Consider the following 15961-nt stretch of genomic DNA (forward strand, 5'->3'; position numbering starts at 1 on the left):
AACCACGGTCTTTTCAGCCCGAAGGTCAGGAGGGCTTCGGAGGCTCGGGGTTCAGCACAATCCTGGGCCGAGGTCCCCGTCTCTCTGGCGGTTTGCGGCTCGTAGAGCGAGAGCGGTGCTGGGTTTTGGTCGCTGGGCGAGACTGTAAGTCTGGCTGCGATGGCTTCGAGGTCTGAGGGGGCGGCGCATTTCTACGGCATCCCGCAGCAGACCTAGAGCGTTTCGGCAGGAAGTGTCTCATTGCCTGTGAAGTTTTCTGAGCCTCAGTGAAGGGTTCAGCGAAACCCTTAACCGACTGGCCAAAGAGGCCGGAAGGCGAGATAGGAGAGTCAAGAAAGGCGGATTTGTCGGCGTCTTTCATCTCCGTGAGCGTGAGCCAGAGGTGTCGCTCTAAAACAGCGAGGCTTGCCATGCTTCGGCCGATCGCTTGTGCTGTGGTCTTTGTCGCACGCAGGGCTAGATCAGTAGCGCTGCGGAGATCTTTAAAGTCATAGGTATCTGGGGCCGACTCGTCCAGGTTACGGAGAAGTCTGGCCTGAAAAACCTGCAGCACAGCCATGGTGTGTAGAGCCGAAGCAGCTTGACCAGCGGAGGTGTAAGCTCGGCCAGCGAGAGCTGAGGTGGTGCGGCACGGCTTGGATGGATGCACAGGCTTCGACCGCCATCCTGCGGCTGAGGGCGGGCAGAGGTGTGCAGCAATAGCCTCCTCGAGAGGGGGGAGGCTCTCGTAACCGTGGTCTCGGGCGCCGTCGACAGAGGAGAGCGCTGACGAGACAGAAGTCTTCAAGCGTGCGGAGAATGGGGCTTTCCACGACTTCGTGAGTTCATTGTGAACTTCCGGGAAGAAGGGGGCGTTTCTTTGCGGAGGGGCCGAAGGGCGCCCCTGCAGGAACCATTCATCCAGCCTGCTTTTAGCGGGCTCGTCTGGAGGAGACCAGTCGAGCTGAAGGTCGCTGACACCCCTTGTAAGCACGCGAGTAAGCTCCGCGTCGATATCAGCGCGTTGTCCGGTGCAGCTGGGTGCTGTAGAGGGGGGGGTCTGCAATGGAGCCCGACCATTCCTCACTACTGGACGCGGCGAGAGAAAGGCTGTCGTGTCTGTCCTCTTCCGCCTCAGGCGCTCCAAAGGAGAAGGGGGCGCTGGTGAGCAGGGACTGGCGCTGCTCGTCCACGAAGAGGACAGGCGAAGGAGAGAGAGCGGGCGAGGCACGCGGGGAGTGTTCCGGCGTGAGCTCGCGTGTAGCAGTATGCTCAGGCATTCTCTGATCGCGGCGTTTCTTACGCGGCACTTGAGAGAGAAGAGGCGGAGTGGGTGGAGCATCGTGGCTGGTTCGAGCTAATCGAGCCCGCAGGGTCGATATAGCCATGTCGTCGCACTCAGGGCAGCCGCCCTTGGAGAGTGCGCTCTCAGCATGCTCGCGGCCCAGGCAGGAGACACAGATGATGTGGCGGTCCTCGCTGGGCAGAGGGCCTCGGCAGGAAGCGCAGGCCCGAGGCATTTGAAACAACGCCTCGAATTCTGAAGAAAAAAAAAGTGTGATGCAGCGGCAAACACACTAGCTTTGTAAAGGATATAGTCACGCCGGATGGCGCAGCAGGAAGCGAGTGCTGAAGGCGGCGTCGAGATGAAGCACGAGCCGGCGTCCTCAGATCTGCGTTGCAGTGCTATCCCGCTTAGAGGCTTTTCGACGGCGTGTAGAGGCTTCTCCGGAGAAGACAGTGAAGTGCAGGTGAGATCGCTGAAGGAGATGAAATCTGATCCCTATGGTGAAAGCGGTGGCTTATATAGTTCCAGCCACGCCTATTTTGGCGCGCTCTGACGTCCAATGGGTGCGAAGCGCCCCCATTGGTTCGTTCCTCTCCGCCGCCTCACCATAGGTTGCTGCAGTTGCCGCAGCACAGCCAATAAGCGCGCGAGCCGCTTCGCTTGGGTCTGCTGTGCTGCAGCACTGCGTTTTACATTATTTAAAAATTAAGGATAATTTTTGGCTTCATATTCTCGAGAAAAGGGGACCTTTTCCCATAGCGTAAGCTAGCTTACGCAGTACGAGAGTACTCTCGAAAGGGAACGCAAGTTAAGTCATCAGATTACTTTTTAAAGTAACTAGTAAAGTAACACATTAATTGTACATTTACAAGAAAATATGAGTTACCTTTTTAAATAAATAACACAATTACTTTGTTTTCCCGTTTCTTGACTGACAGCTCTCCTGTCTGGTGTTGAGAGAATCAGGAGTGAGGCAAGAGACAGAGAGCTTCCTTCAGCCTGAGCCTAATTCATTTCTCTTTTGGTGTGAAAGAGCCTACAGTTGCCAAAAATATAACTTTTGGGCTTTACTATAAAAAAATTATTATAAATTTTTTTATGAAGTAAAAATTTCCCCAACACTGGTTTTACTTTCATAAATTAACATTAATGGTAATACATGTAGAATTTAAAACTATCCAACAACAAATATTTCAGCAGTTTTTATTCTTCTTCAACACTAATTGTGCTCCGGCTGTCTGACATGCTTTCAGTGTAGTGAAACGAGAGTCACATGCTGCATACAAATACTTGTGTACAATTTTGACAATTGCTGAAAATGTAATTGATGTGCTGAAGAAAACATGTCTCAAGTGAGCTTATGCATCTGTTTGAATATGGTATGTGACTTTTCTATTTTTCTACTACCTAGGTGTGCTATTTGATAGCAATCTTTCCTTAGAAAGCCACGTTTCTAGCATTTGTAAAATTGCATTTTTCCATCTCAAAAATATACCTAAATTACGGCCTATGCTCTCAATGTCAAATGCAGAAATGTTAATCCATGCATTTATGACCTCAAGGTTAGATTATTGTAATGCTTTATTGGGTGGTTGTTCTGCACGCTTAGTAAACAAACTACAGCTAGTCCAAAATGCAGCAGCAAGAGTTCTTACTAGAACCAGGAAGTATGACCATATTAGCCCGGTCCTGTCAACACTGCACTGGCTCCCTATCAAACATCGTATAGATTTTAAAATATTGCTTATTACTTATCAGAATCAGAATCAGAATCAGAAAGAGCTTTATTGCCAAGTATGCTTGCGCATACAAGGAATTTGTTTTAGTGACATAAGCTTCCAGTAAACAGAGACAACAACACACAGACAAAAAAAAAAAAAATTTACAGGAGAATTACAAATTGGCAAATAAATAAGTGTATAAACAATTATGCTATAAATGATAATGGAATAGGATTGAGTGAGATGCAGGAATGTTCTAGGATGGAGGGGTAACAAATAAATATAAGGATATTGCACATTTTTGCATAAGCATACGTTTAAGTGGGAAACATTTAACTGTTCATGAGGTAGATTGCCTGGGGGAAGAAACTATTCTTGTGCCTTGCTGTTCTTGTATTTGCGGCTCTGAGGCGCCGGCCAGATAGCAAAAGTTCAAAGATGGGGTGACTTGGATGTGAGGGATCCAGAGTGATTTTCTGAGTCCTTTTCCTCACTCTGGATGTGTACAGTTCTTGGAGGGTGGGCAGGGGAGCACCAATAATCCTTTCAGCAGTCCGAACAGTTCTCTGTAGTCTCTGATATCTGATTTTGTCGCTGAACCAAACCAGACAGTAATTGAAGTACACAGGACTGACTCAATGACGGCTGAGTAGAACTGTTTCAGCAGCTCCTGTGGCAGGTTAAACTTCCTCAGCTGGCGAAGGAAGTACAACCTTTGTTGGGCTTTTTTCACAATGGAGCCAATGTGATTGTCCCACTTCAGGTCCTGAGAGATGGTGGTTCCCAGGAATCTGAATGACTCCACTGCAGCCACAGTGCTGTTCATGATGGTGAGTGGGGAAAGTGCAGGGGGGTTTCTCCTAAAGTCCACAGTCATCTCCACTGTTTTGAGCGTGTTCAGCTCCAGGTTGTTAAGACTGCACCAGACAGCCAGCTGCTCAACCTCCTGTCTGTAAGCAGACTCGTCACCGTCCTGGATGAGGCCGATGACTGTAGTGTCGTCTGCAAACTTCAGGAGCTTGACAGAGGGGTCTTTAGAGGTGCAGTCGTTGGTGTACTGGGAGAAGAGCAGAGGGGAGAGAACACATCCCTGAGGGGCACCAGTGTTGGTGGAGCAGCTGTTTGACATGAATTTCCCCAGTCTCACTAACTGTTGCCTATCTGTCAGAAAGCTGGTGATCCACTGACAGATAGAGCTAGGAACAGAGAGCTGGGTCAGTTTGGTCTGGAGGGTTGTTGGGATGATGGTGTTGAAAGCCGAACTAAAGTCCACAAACAGGATCCTCACATAAGTCCCTGTTTTGTCCAGATGTTGCAGGATGAAGTGCAATGCCATGTTGATTGCATCATCCACGGACCTGTTTGCTCGGTACGCAAACTGCAGGGGGTCCAGTAAGGGTCCAGTGATGTCCTTCAGATAAGCCAGAACCAGTTTTTCAAACGACTTCATGACGACAGACGTTAGAGCCACAGGTCTGTAGTCGTTAAGTCCTGTTATCTTGGGTTTCTTTGGAATGGGGATTATGGTGGAGCGTTTAAAGTAAGAAGGCACTTCACACAACTCCAGAGATCTGTTGAAGATCTGTGAAAAGATGGGGGCCAGCTGGTCAGCACAGATTTTCAGACAGGCTGGTGTAACGCCATCTGGGCCTGGTGCTTTTCTTCTTTTGTTTTTCTTGAAGACCTGGCGCACATCATCTTCACAGATTTGAAGAGCAGGAGGTATGGAGAGGGGGATTGCAGGAGGTGTTAATGGTTGTGTAGGGAGATGGTCAGAGTGGGTGTTGGGGGTTTCAAATCTACAATAAAACTCATTCAGGTCGTTAGCAAGTCGTTGATTAGCCTCAGTGCAAGGGGATGGTGTCTTGTAGTTTGTGATGGCTCTCAGTCCTCTCCAAACTGAAGTAGAGTCGTTGGAAGTAAACTGGTCTTCCAACTTTTTAGCATAGGTCTTTTTAGCCGCTCTAATCTCTTTGTTCAGTGTGTTCCTGGCCTGATTGTACAAGACCCTGTCCCCATTTCTGTAGGCATCCTCTTTGGCCTGACGAAGGTGTCTGAGTTTTACTGTAAACCATGGCTTATCATTGTTGAATGTTAAATAAGTCCTGGTAGGAATGCATATATCCTCACAGAAACTAATATAGGATGTTACAGTCTCTGTGAGTTCGTCCAGATCGGTGGTAGCAGCTTCAAAAACGCTCCAGTCTGTGATGTCAAAACAAGATTGTAAATCCTGCTCTGTTTCGCTGGTCCATCTCTTCACAGTCTTTACTACAGGTTTAGCAGATTTAAGTTTCTGCTTGTAGGTCGGTATAAGATGAACCAGACAGTGATCAGAACGTCCCAAAGCTGCTCGTGGAACAGAGTGATATGCATCCTTTATTGTGGTGTAACAGTGATCCAGTATATTACTGTCTCTGGTGGGACAGGTAACATGCTGTCTGTATTTTGGCAGTTCACGGGAGAGATTGGCTTTATTAAAGTCCCCAAGAATGATTAAAACAGAGTCCGGGTGTTGTTGTTCTGTGTCTGTGATCTGATCAGCGAGTTTCTGTAAAGCTGAGCTCACATGCGCTTGAGGTGGAATGTAAACACTAACCAGAATGAGCGAGTGAAACTCCTGCGGCGAATAGAACGGCTTGCAGTTGATAAACTGCGTTTCTAGATCAGGACAGCACATATTCTTTAACACAGTTACATCTGTACAGCACCGTTCATTGATGAAAAAGCATGTCCCGCCGCCGCGCGATTTCCCCGTTGATTCTGCGTTGCGATCCGCTCTAAACAGCTGAAAGCCCGGCAGATGGAGTGCGCTGTCCGGTATGGCGTCATTCAGCCAGGTTTCCGTGAAACACAGAGCAGCAGAGTGAGAGAAATCCTTATTTGTCCGAGAGAGCAGAAGGAGTTTGTCCGTTTTGTTGGGTAGAGAGCGGAGATTTGCCAGATGGATGCTAGGCAATGGCGTTCGAAATCCGCGCTTCCTGAGTCTGACGAGCGCTCCCGCTCGCTTTCCCCGTCTGCGCGTCCTGAAGCACTTGATCAGCGCCGCTGCTCCTCCGATAACAATGTTCAGTAAAACGTCTGTATAATAGAAATCCGGAAAAATATCATGTGGTGTGTTCTGCCGAATGTTCAGCAGTTCATCCCTGGTGAAACTGATCGTGTTTGTTAAACAAAAAACAGGAAAAACGAACAAAAACAGTACAAACACTGGAGAGCCAAGCACTGAAGCAGCCATATGCGGCGCCATCTTGGATTGTTATAAAGCCCTGAATGGTTTAGCACCTCAGTATTTGAATGAGCTCCTTTTACATTATAATCCTTTAGGTCCACTGCGTTCTCAAAACTCGGGCAATTTGATAATACCTAGAATATCAAAATCAACTGCGGGCGGCAGATCCTTTTCCTATTTGGTGCCTAAACTCTGGAATAACCTACCTAACATTGTTCGGGAGGCAGACACACTCTTGCAGTTTAAATCTAGATTAAAGACCCATCTCTTTAACCTGGCTTACACATAACATACGAATATGCTTTTAATATCCAAATCCGTTAAAGGATTTTTAGGCTGCATTAATTAGGTAAACCGGAACTGGAAACACTTCCCATAACACCCTATGTACTTGCTACATCATTAGAAGAATGGCATCTACGCTAATATTTGTCTGTTTCTCTCTTATTCCGAGGTCACCGTAGCCACCAGATCCAGTCTGTGTCCAGATCAGAGGGTCACTGCAGTCACCCGGATCCAGTACGTATCCAGACCAGATGCTGGATCAGCACCTAGAAAGGACCTCTACATCCCTGAAAGACAGCGGAGACCAGGACAACTAGAGCCCCAGATACAGATCCCCTGTAAAGACCTTGTCTCAGAGGAGCACCAGGACAAGACCACAGGAAACAGATGATTCTTCTGCACAATCTGACTTTGCTGCAGCCTGGAATTGAACTACTGGTTTCGTCTGGTCAGAGGAGAACTGGCCCCCCAACTGAGCCTGGTTTCTCCCAAGGTTTTTTTCTCCATTCTGTCACCTTTGTCAATGTCACCTTTATTTATATAGCGCTTTAATCAAAATACATTGCGTCAAAGCAACTGAACAACATTCATTAGGAAAACAGTGTCAATAATGCAAAAATGATAGTTAAAGGCAGTTCATCATTGGATTCAGTTATGTCATCTCTGTTCAGTTAAATAGTGTCTGTGCATTTATTTGCAATCAAGTCAACGATATCGCTGTAGATGAAGTGTCCCCAACTAAGCAAGCCAGAGGCGACAGTGGCAAGGAACCGAAACTCCATCGGTGACAGAATGGAGAAAAAAACTTTGGGAGAAACCAGGCTCAGTTGGGGGGCCAGTTCTCCTCTGACCAGACGAAACCAGTAGTTCAATTCCAGGCTGCAGCAAAGTCAGATTGTGCAGAAGAATCATCTGTTTCCTGTGGTCTTGTCCTGGTGCTCCTCTGAGACAAGGTCTTTACAGGGGATCTGTATCTGGGGCTCTAGTTGTCCTGGTCTCCGCTGTCTTTCAGGGATGTAGAGGTCCTTTCTAGGTGCTGATCCAGCATCTGGTCTGGATACGTACTGGATCCGGGTGACTGCAGTGACCCTCTGATCTGGATACAGACTGGATCTGGTGGCCACGGTGACCTCGGAACAAGAGAGAAACAGACAAATATTAGCGTAGATGCCATTCTTCTAATGATGTAGCAAGTACATAGGTTGTTATGGGAAGTGTTTCCGGTTTACCTAATTAATGCAGCCTAAAAATCCTTTAACGGATTTGGATAATAAAAGCATATTAGTATGTTATGTGTATGCCAGGTTAAAGAGATGGGTCTTTAATCTAGATTTAAACTACAAGAGTGTGTCTGCCTCCCGAACAATGTTAGGTAGGTTATTCCAGAGTTTGGGCGCCAAATAGGAAAAGGATCTGCCGCCTGCAGTTGATTTTGATATTCTAGGTATTATCAAATTGCCTGAGTTTTGAGAACGCAGCGTACGTGGAGGATTATAATGTAAAAGGAGCTCATTCCAATACTGAGGTGCTAAACCATTCAGGGCTTTATAAGTAATAAGCAATATTTTAAAATCTATGCGATGCTTGATAGGGAGCCAGTGCAGTGTTGACAGGACCGGGCTAATATGGTCATACTTCCTGGTTCTAGTAAGAACTCTTGCTGCTGCATTTTGGACTAGCTGTAGTTTGTTTACTAAGCGTGCAGAACAACCACCCAATAAAGCATTACAATAATCTAACCTTGAGGTCATAAATGCATGGATTAACATTTCTGCATTTGACATTGAGAGCATAGGCCGTAATTTAGATATATTTTTGAGATGGAAAAAAATGCAATTTTACAAATGCTAGAAACGTGGCTTTCTAAGGAAAGATTGCGATCAAATAGCACACCTAGGTTCCTAACTGATGACGAAGAATTGACAGAGCAACCATCAAGTCTTAGACAGTGTTCTAGGTTATTACAAGCAGAGTTTTAGGTCCTATAATTAACACCTCTGTTTTTTCAGAATTTAGCAGTAAGAAATTACTCGTCATCCAGTTTTTTATATCAACTATGCAATCCATTAGTTTTTCAAATTGGTGTGTTTCACCGGGCTGCGAAGAAATATAGAGCTGAGTATCATCAGCATAACAGTGAAAGCTAACACCATGTTTCCTGATGATATCTCCCAAGGGTAACATATAAGGCGTGAAGAGTAGCGGCCCTAGTACTGAGCCTTGAGGTACTCCATACTGCACTTGTGATCGATAGGATACATCTTCATTCACTGCTACGAACTGATGGCGGTCATATAAGTACGATTTAAACCATGCTAATGCACTTCCACTGATGCCAACAAAGTATTCAAGTCTATGCAGAAGAATGTTGTGGTCAATTGTGTCAAACGCAGCACTAAGATCCAATAAAACTAATAGAGAGATACACCCACGATCAGATGATAAGAGCAGATCATTTGTAACTCTAAGAAGAGCAGTCTCAGTACTGTGATACGGTCTAAATCCTGACTGGAAATCCTCACATATACCATTTTTCTCTAAGAAGGAATATAATTGTGTGAATACCACCTTTTCTAGTATCTTGGACAGAAAAGGGAGATTCGAGATTGGTCTATAATTAACTAGTTCTTTGGGGTCAAGTTGTGGTTTTTTGATGAGAGGCTTAATAACAGCCAGTTTGAAGGTTTTGGGGACATGTCCTAATGACAATGAGGAATTAATAATAGTCAGAAGAGGATCTATGACTTCTGGAAGCACCTCTTTCAGGAGCTTAGATGGTATAGGGTCTAACATACATGTTGTTGGTTTAGATGATTTAACAAGTTTATACAATTCTTCCTCTCATATGGTAGAGAATGAGTGGAACTGTTCCTCAGGGGGTCTATAGTGCACTGTCTGATGTGATACTGTAGCTGACGGCTGAATGGTTGCAATTTTATCTCTAATAGTATCGATTTTAGAAGTAAAGTAGTTCATAAAGTCATTACTGCTGTGGTGTTGGGAAATGTCAACACTTGTTGAGGCTTTATTTTTTGTTAATTTAGCCACTGTATTGAATAAATACCTAGGGTTATGTTTGTTTTCTTCTAAAAGAGAAGAAAAGTAATCGGATCTAGCAGTTTTTAATGCTTTTCTGTAGGATATGTTACTTTCCCGCCAAGCAATACGAAATACCTCTAGTTTTGTTTTCCTCCAGCTGCGCTCCATTTTTCGGGCTGCTCTCTTTAGGGTGCGAGTATGCTCATTATACCATGGTGTCAAACTGTTTTCCTTAACCTTCCTTAAGCGTAAAGGAGCAACTTTATTTAAAGTGCTAGAAAAGAGAGAGTCCATAGTTTCTGTTACATCATCAAGTTGTTCTGAGGTTTTGGATATGCTAAGGAATTTGGATACATCAGGAAGATAACTTAAAAAGCAGTCTTTTGTGTTAGAAGTGATGGTTCTTCCATACTTGTAACAATAAGTAGAATTTACAATTTTGGCTATATGAATTTTGCAAAGAACTAAATAATGATCTGAGATATCATCACTTGGCTGAATAATTTCAACACCATCAACATCAATTCCATGTGACAGTATTAAATCTAGAGTATGATTTCGACAATGAGTAGGTCCTGAAACGTGTTGTCTAACACCAATAGAGTTCAGAATGTCTATAAATGCTGATCCCAATGCATCGTTTTCATTATCAACATGGATATTAAAATCACCAACTATTAAAACTTTATCTGCAGCCAGAACTAACTCGGATGTAAAATCACCAAACTCTTTAATAAAGTCTGTATGGTGCCCTGGTGGCCTGTATACAGTAGCCAGTACAAACATAACAGGGGATTTATCATTAACATTTGTTTCTTTGGATAATGTTATATGAAGTACCATTACTTCAAACGAGTTATACTTGTAGCCTGCCCTCTGAGAAATCCTGAAAATGTTGTTATAAATTGAAGCAACACCTCCACCTTTGCCTTTTAGACGTGGCTCATGTTTATAACAGTAATCTTGGGGGTTGGACTCATTTAAAATAATGTAATCATCAGGTTTTAGCCAGGTTTCTGTCAAACAGAGTACATCTATATTATGATCAGTGATCATATTATTTACAAAAAGTGTTTTCGTAGAAAGGGATCTGATATTCAATAAGCCAAGCTTTATCATTTGTTTATCCATATTGCTTCTGTTTTTTATTTGTTGAACCTCAATTAAATTGTTAATCTTAACTTGGTTTGGACATTTTTTGTTTTTTCTAGTTCGGGGAACAGACACAGTCTCTATAGTGTGATATCTAGGTGAAAGAGTCTCTATGTGCTGAGAATTAACTGACCTCTGTGACGGGAGGCAGCTAGCAGACGGTCGGTTTAGCCAGTCTGTCTGCTTCCTGACCTGGGCCCCAGTTAGTCAAGTATAAACACTAAGACTATTTGCCATATTTCTAGAGAGAAGAGTGGCGCCACCCCAGGAGGGATGAAGACCATCTCTTTTCAACAGGTCAGGTCTGCCCCAAAAGCTCGTCCAATTGTCTATGAAACCTATGTTATTCTGTGGGCACCACTTAGACATCCAGCCATTGAGTGATGACAATCTGCTATGCATCTCATCACCACGGTAAGCAGGGAGGGGACCAGAGCATATTACAGTGTCTGACATCGTGCTTGCAAGTTCACACACCTCTTTAATGTTATTTTTAGTGATCTCCGACTGGCGAAGTCGAACATCCGAACATCACATTCTGTCACCGATGGAGTTTCGGTTCCTTGCCGCTGTCGCCTCTGGCTTGCTTAGTTGGGAACACTTCATCTACAGCGATATCGTTGACTTGATTGCAAATAAATGCACAGACACTATTTAACTGAACAGAGATGACATCACTGAATTCAATGATGAACTGCCTTTAACTATCATTTTGCATTATTGACACTGTTTTCCTAATGAATGTTGTTCAGTTGCTTTGACGCAATGTATTTTCTTTAAAGCGCTATATAAATAAAGGTGACTTGACTTAAGCTGTTCTCCCATTTTGTTTAAATTGATCACACGTCACTGTGTGTCTGGGCATGTTATGAATGTTTTACCTTTGCAGAGATGGTAATGCTGTTCTCCTGCATGTACATGATGCCTTCAGACACCTTCACTGCGATGGAGTCTGCGGCCAACTCGAAATGAAATGGCCCACCAAGTTTCTCCACCACTGCCATCAGCGCGTCTGTGGGTTAATCAGATTCACACTGAAAAACTGACATCATACTTCACTTCCACACATAAATGAACGCGCTGTTCTCTCATGATTTTTTGGTTCTTCTTTCTCACCGATAAAGTTGTTCCATTCAGAGTCTAATTCAACCTGATTGGCCAGGCAGCCCTTCATGACGTTCAAGCACAGCGAATGACAGGGCTTGAGGGAAGGAAGTCCACGACACAGTGGACAAAACCACTGCCGCATTAATGCCCGAATACACTCTGATCGTACCATCAACTAGAGACACACACACACACAAAAAGAAGAAGAAGACCTCAATTAACCAACATCACAGCATAACACGTCCAAGAGAATATACAAACATCATCACATCCAAAATCATTTATCCATTATATTTGATGGGATGAGTTTAGTATTTTTATAGGTGCCCTGCATCAGTTTCTCTTAATGAGTTTAGAATAGTCCTGGAGGGATGCTGTCCTGCAGAGTTCAGCTCCAACCCCAATGAAACTCAACTGAAACAGCTAATCAAGCTCTTACTAGACATACTAGAAACTTCCAGTCAGGTGTGTTGAGGCAGCTGTAGCTGAACTCTGCAGGACACCGGGTCTCCGGGACCCCTGGTTTAGAATGATTGGAATTGACATTTTGTTAAATCATCTAAACCAACAACATGTATGTTAGACCCTATACCATCTAAGCTCCTAAAAGAGGTGCTTCCAGAAGTCATAGATCCTCTTCTGACTATTATTAATTCCTCATTGTCATTAGGATATGTCCCCAAAACCTTCAAACTGGCTGTTATTAAGCCTCTCATCAAAAAACCACAACTTGACACCAAAGAACTCCATTCTTTTTTTTTGCCGCTGTCACCTCTGGCTTGCTTAGTTGGGGACACTTCATTTACAAAGATATCATTGAATTGATTACAAATGATTGCACGGATACTATTTAAATTGAACTGAGCTGAATGATGACATCAATGAATTCAATGATGAACTGGCTTTAACTGTCATTTTGCATTATTGATACACTGTTTTCCTAATTAATGTTGTTCTGTTGCTTTGAGACAATCTTTTTTGTTTAAAGCACTATATAAATAAAGGTGACTTGACTTGATGTCTATAGCATTTTATACAATAGCAGCTTCATAGAGATCAGCAGGAATTTAAATAAATCATGGAAACTCCATTCAGTTCAAGAGCAAACTTTAAACTCCACTGATCTCAATAAGGGCTGAGGAACTTTTACACTGTTTTTTTTTTCCTGTCTATTTCCGAGTATGTATAAAGAGCTTAACATTTTTTCACTTTTTAAACATTATATAAATAAATATTAAAATTAAACATTATGTAAACATTATTATATGAACATTAACTGTCTTTTTGTAAAGATGCTTTGTATGGAGCCCCTAATTGGAACATGGTGGTGGAAAAAATATTTTTCAAATCACTCTTGCAAAACGTTTGCTCTCTCAAACTATACGAGCCACTCCACTGTGAACGAACAGAGCTGTATTAAACACTGCAGGCTGTGAAGTAAACAGGAAGTATTTGTCCAAACTCAACTGGTTTTGGAAGAGAATGTTAAAAAATGTGAAAAAAAAGATGTCCTCCCACCCCATATTATTTCCACCATCATGTCAATTTAGGAACAACTCCCTACAAATAAACATCAAGAATAATACCAATGTAAAAATTGTTGTCATGCTAATAAAATGCTTGAAAAGTGAGTGTGAGCGAGACCCGGCCTGTTACCTACTATTGAAACTCACTTGCCCAGTGACCACTAACCAGTTTCTGACTGGCTCTGCTTTCACATAAAAACAAAATACGATTGTTTTTTTTTTTGTCAAACCAGTCAAAATCAGAGCAGTTCTCCACTTGAATCAAACAAAATCGAATGGCTCTGTGATGGTGTTGTGTTGCAGTTGTGAGAAGCAGTTGCAACACTGCTCAGATCTTTTGTGATCAGTTATTTTATTTATTAGTTTGCTATTAATACACAAGTAGTGAGTCACATTTATGCACCTTTGTGGCCTTGTTCACTATGTCTCTTCCAGCAGCCAAACTCTGAACCAACGATCGTGCCGCTGTTAGCGCTCGTGACACCTGCCAATCACAACAAAGAGAGATGTTGATGATTGCAGTAATGATGAGACACAAAGCATAAAGTTTTCATTACTGCTTTAATTTGATGACAATAATGATTTCACCTCATAAAAATGTTAATGAAACAGAGGAACATTTTCTTTGGAATCATATTCAGAGTGATTTTTTATATTTGACTAAAGCTGAATAAAGACATTGCTGCCTTTTGTAGAACTGCTCACAGCTGGACTACACTCACTTCAAAATTTGACAAAATGATTAAGCATAGAACCATTGACAGCCAATTAGAATCTATCCTGCTTTAAAAAGCTTGACCATTTAAAGTGGTGGACAACAAAATTATTGTAATAAACAGAATGTTATGCCTCTTGATATGGATGTTAATAAAGTTATCATTATAGTTATTCATTTGGTATCAACAGGTCTCAACATCTTACAGTTGAAAGGGATGTTTTCCAATCCCTTCCTCTTTTATTATAAAATGAATATGTAATAATAGTTTTCTTAAAACCAGTGTATCTGTTCTAGTAATCATGTTTCAGGCAATGTCTAGATTTGGAGTCTGAGTCAGAAATACAGTAAAGGTGTTTACTCATTTATTCTGGCTTTCAGAGAATAATTATGTATTTGTATTGTAGGAATTCATTTAAATCTTTATATAATCAAATGTTATATTTTATACAAAAAAGGAGTAATCAGTTAGAACTTTGTTCTTATATATTTTGTTATACGGTTCTCCAATTATACCATTATACCCATATGAGACATGTGAAGACCAGTGCACTACATGCATCCACTAACTTCAACTCCAATGACATATGGTTAATGTAATGATTATTTTTTAGAGTTTATAGCAACATTAATGGTTTATGGTTTCTCCCAAGATTTGTTCTCCATTTCAGTCACCGATGGAGCTTTGGTTCCTTTGGCTTGTTTAATTGGGGACACTTGACTGATTGCACAGACACTATTGAAGAGAGTTGAACTGGATGATCACTGAATCATCAATGAACTGTCCTTAACTGAAAAATGACTCTTTGTTATTGTCTTCTTGCATTATTGACTATGTCAATAATATGAAAGCTACTATGTCACAATCAGTATTGTATAAAGAGCTTTACAAATAAAAATGACTCGACTTGACTTCTGATAGATGCTTACAAATGGAACTTTGTGTCGCCAAGATACAGTCTTTAAAGGGTTAGTTCACCCAAAAATGACAATTCTGTCTTTACTCACCCTCATGTATATTCAAACATATAAGACATTTACATTTACCATTTAATCATTTGGCAGATGCTTTTATCCAAAGTGACTTATAAATGAGAACAATAGAAGCAATCAGACAAACGAGAGAACAACAACAGTATACAAGTGCCATGACAAGTCTAAGTTATTGTAGTGCAGTACACATAGTTATTTTTTTATGAATAAACTAGAATAGAATAGGAAATAATAGAAAAGGTAAGTGCTAGTATTAGTTGGTAAAGTGCTGATGAAGAATATGTGTCTTTAGATGTTTTTTGAAAATGATTAAAGACTCAGCGGTTCGAATTGAGATCTGGAGGTCATTCCACCAGCTGGGGCACAGTCCAAGAAAAGGTCCGTGAAAGTGATTTTGAACCTCTTTGGGATGGCACCACAAGGCATCATTCACTCACAGAGCGTAAACTTCTGGAGGGCACATAAGATTGAACTAGTGAGTTTAGGTATGTTGGTGCCGTGCAAGTGGTCGTCTTGTAGGCAAGCATCAGTACCTTGTATTTGATGCGAGCGGCAACAGATAACCAGTGCAACCTGATGAGGAGAGGATTAACGTGAGCTATTTTTGACTCATTGAAGAACACTCTCTCTGCTGCATTCTGGATCATTTGCAGAGGCTTGATAGTACATGTAGGAAGGCCCGCCAGGAGAACATTACAATAGTCCAGTCTGGAGAGAACAAGAGCTTGGCTTGAAGTAGTGTGGCTTGCTCTGACAGGAAGGGTCTAATCTTCCTACCGTTGTTTAAAGCAAATCTGCAGGACCGGGTCGTTGTAGCACTATGGTCTGTGAAGCTATACAGAGCAACTGTGATTAAACAATGGGTTTGCTGTAACCACAAGCAGTTCTGTCTTTGTAAGGTTGAGCTGAAGGTGATGGTCCTTC

The 15961-nt window shown here is 42.5% G+C and overlaps 1 protein-coding gene across 2 annotated transcripts in view; it reads right to left on the bottom strand.

Annotated features, from left to right (window-relative positions):
- The window catches only part of gpc2 (glypican 2), a 34824-nt gene that overhangs the window by 7795 nt on the left and 11068 nt on the right, over positions 1-15961 (bottom strand). For both annotated transcript variants that reach the window (XM_059547497.1, XM_059547496.1), the window contains 3 exons: positions 13733-13813; positions 11813-11978; positions 11578-11708 (listed from right to left, as the gene is read on the bottom strand). In XM_059547497.1, the coding sequence (XP_059403480.1) occupies positions 11578-11708; positions 11813-11978; positions 13733-13813 (378 nt within the window). The remainder of the gene's footprint in view (positions 1-11577; positions 11709-11812; positions 11979-13732; positions 13814-15961) is intronic.

The sequence above is a fragment of the Carassius carassius genome, unplaced genomic scaffold (genome assembly GCF_963082965.1).
Source record: "Carassius carassius unplaced genomic scaffold, fCarCar2.1 SCAFFOLD_119, whole genome shotgun sequence".
NCBI classification, from domain to species: Eukaryota; Metazoa; Chordata; class Actinopteri; order Cypriniformes; family Cyprinidae; genus Carassius; species Carassius carassius.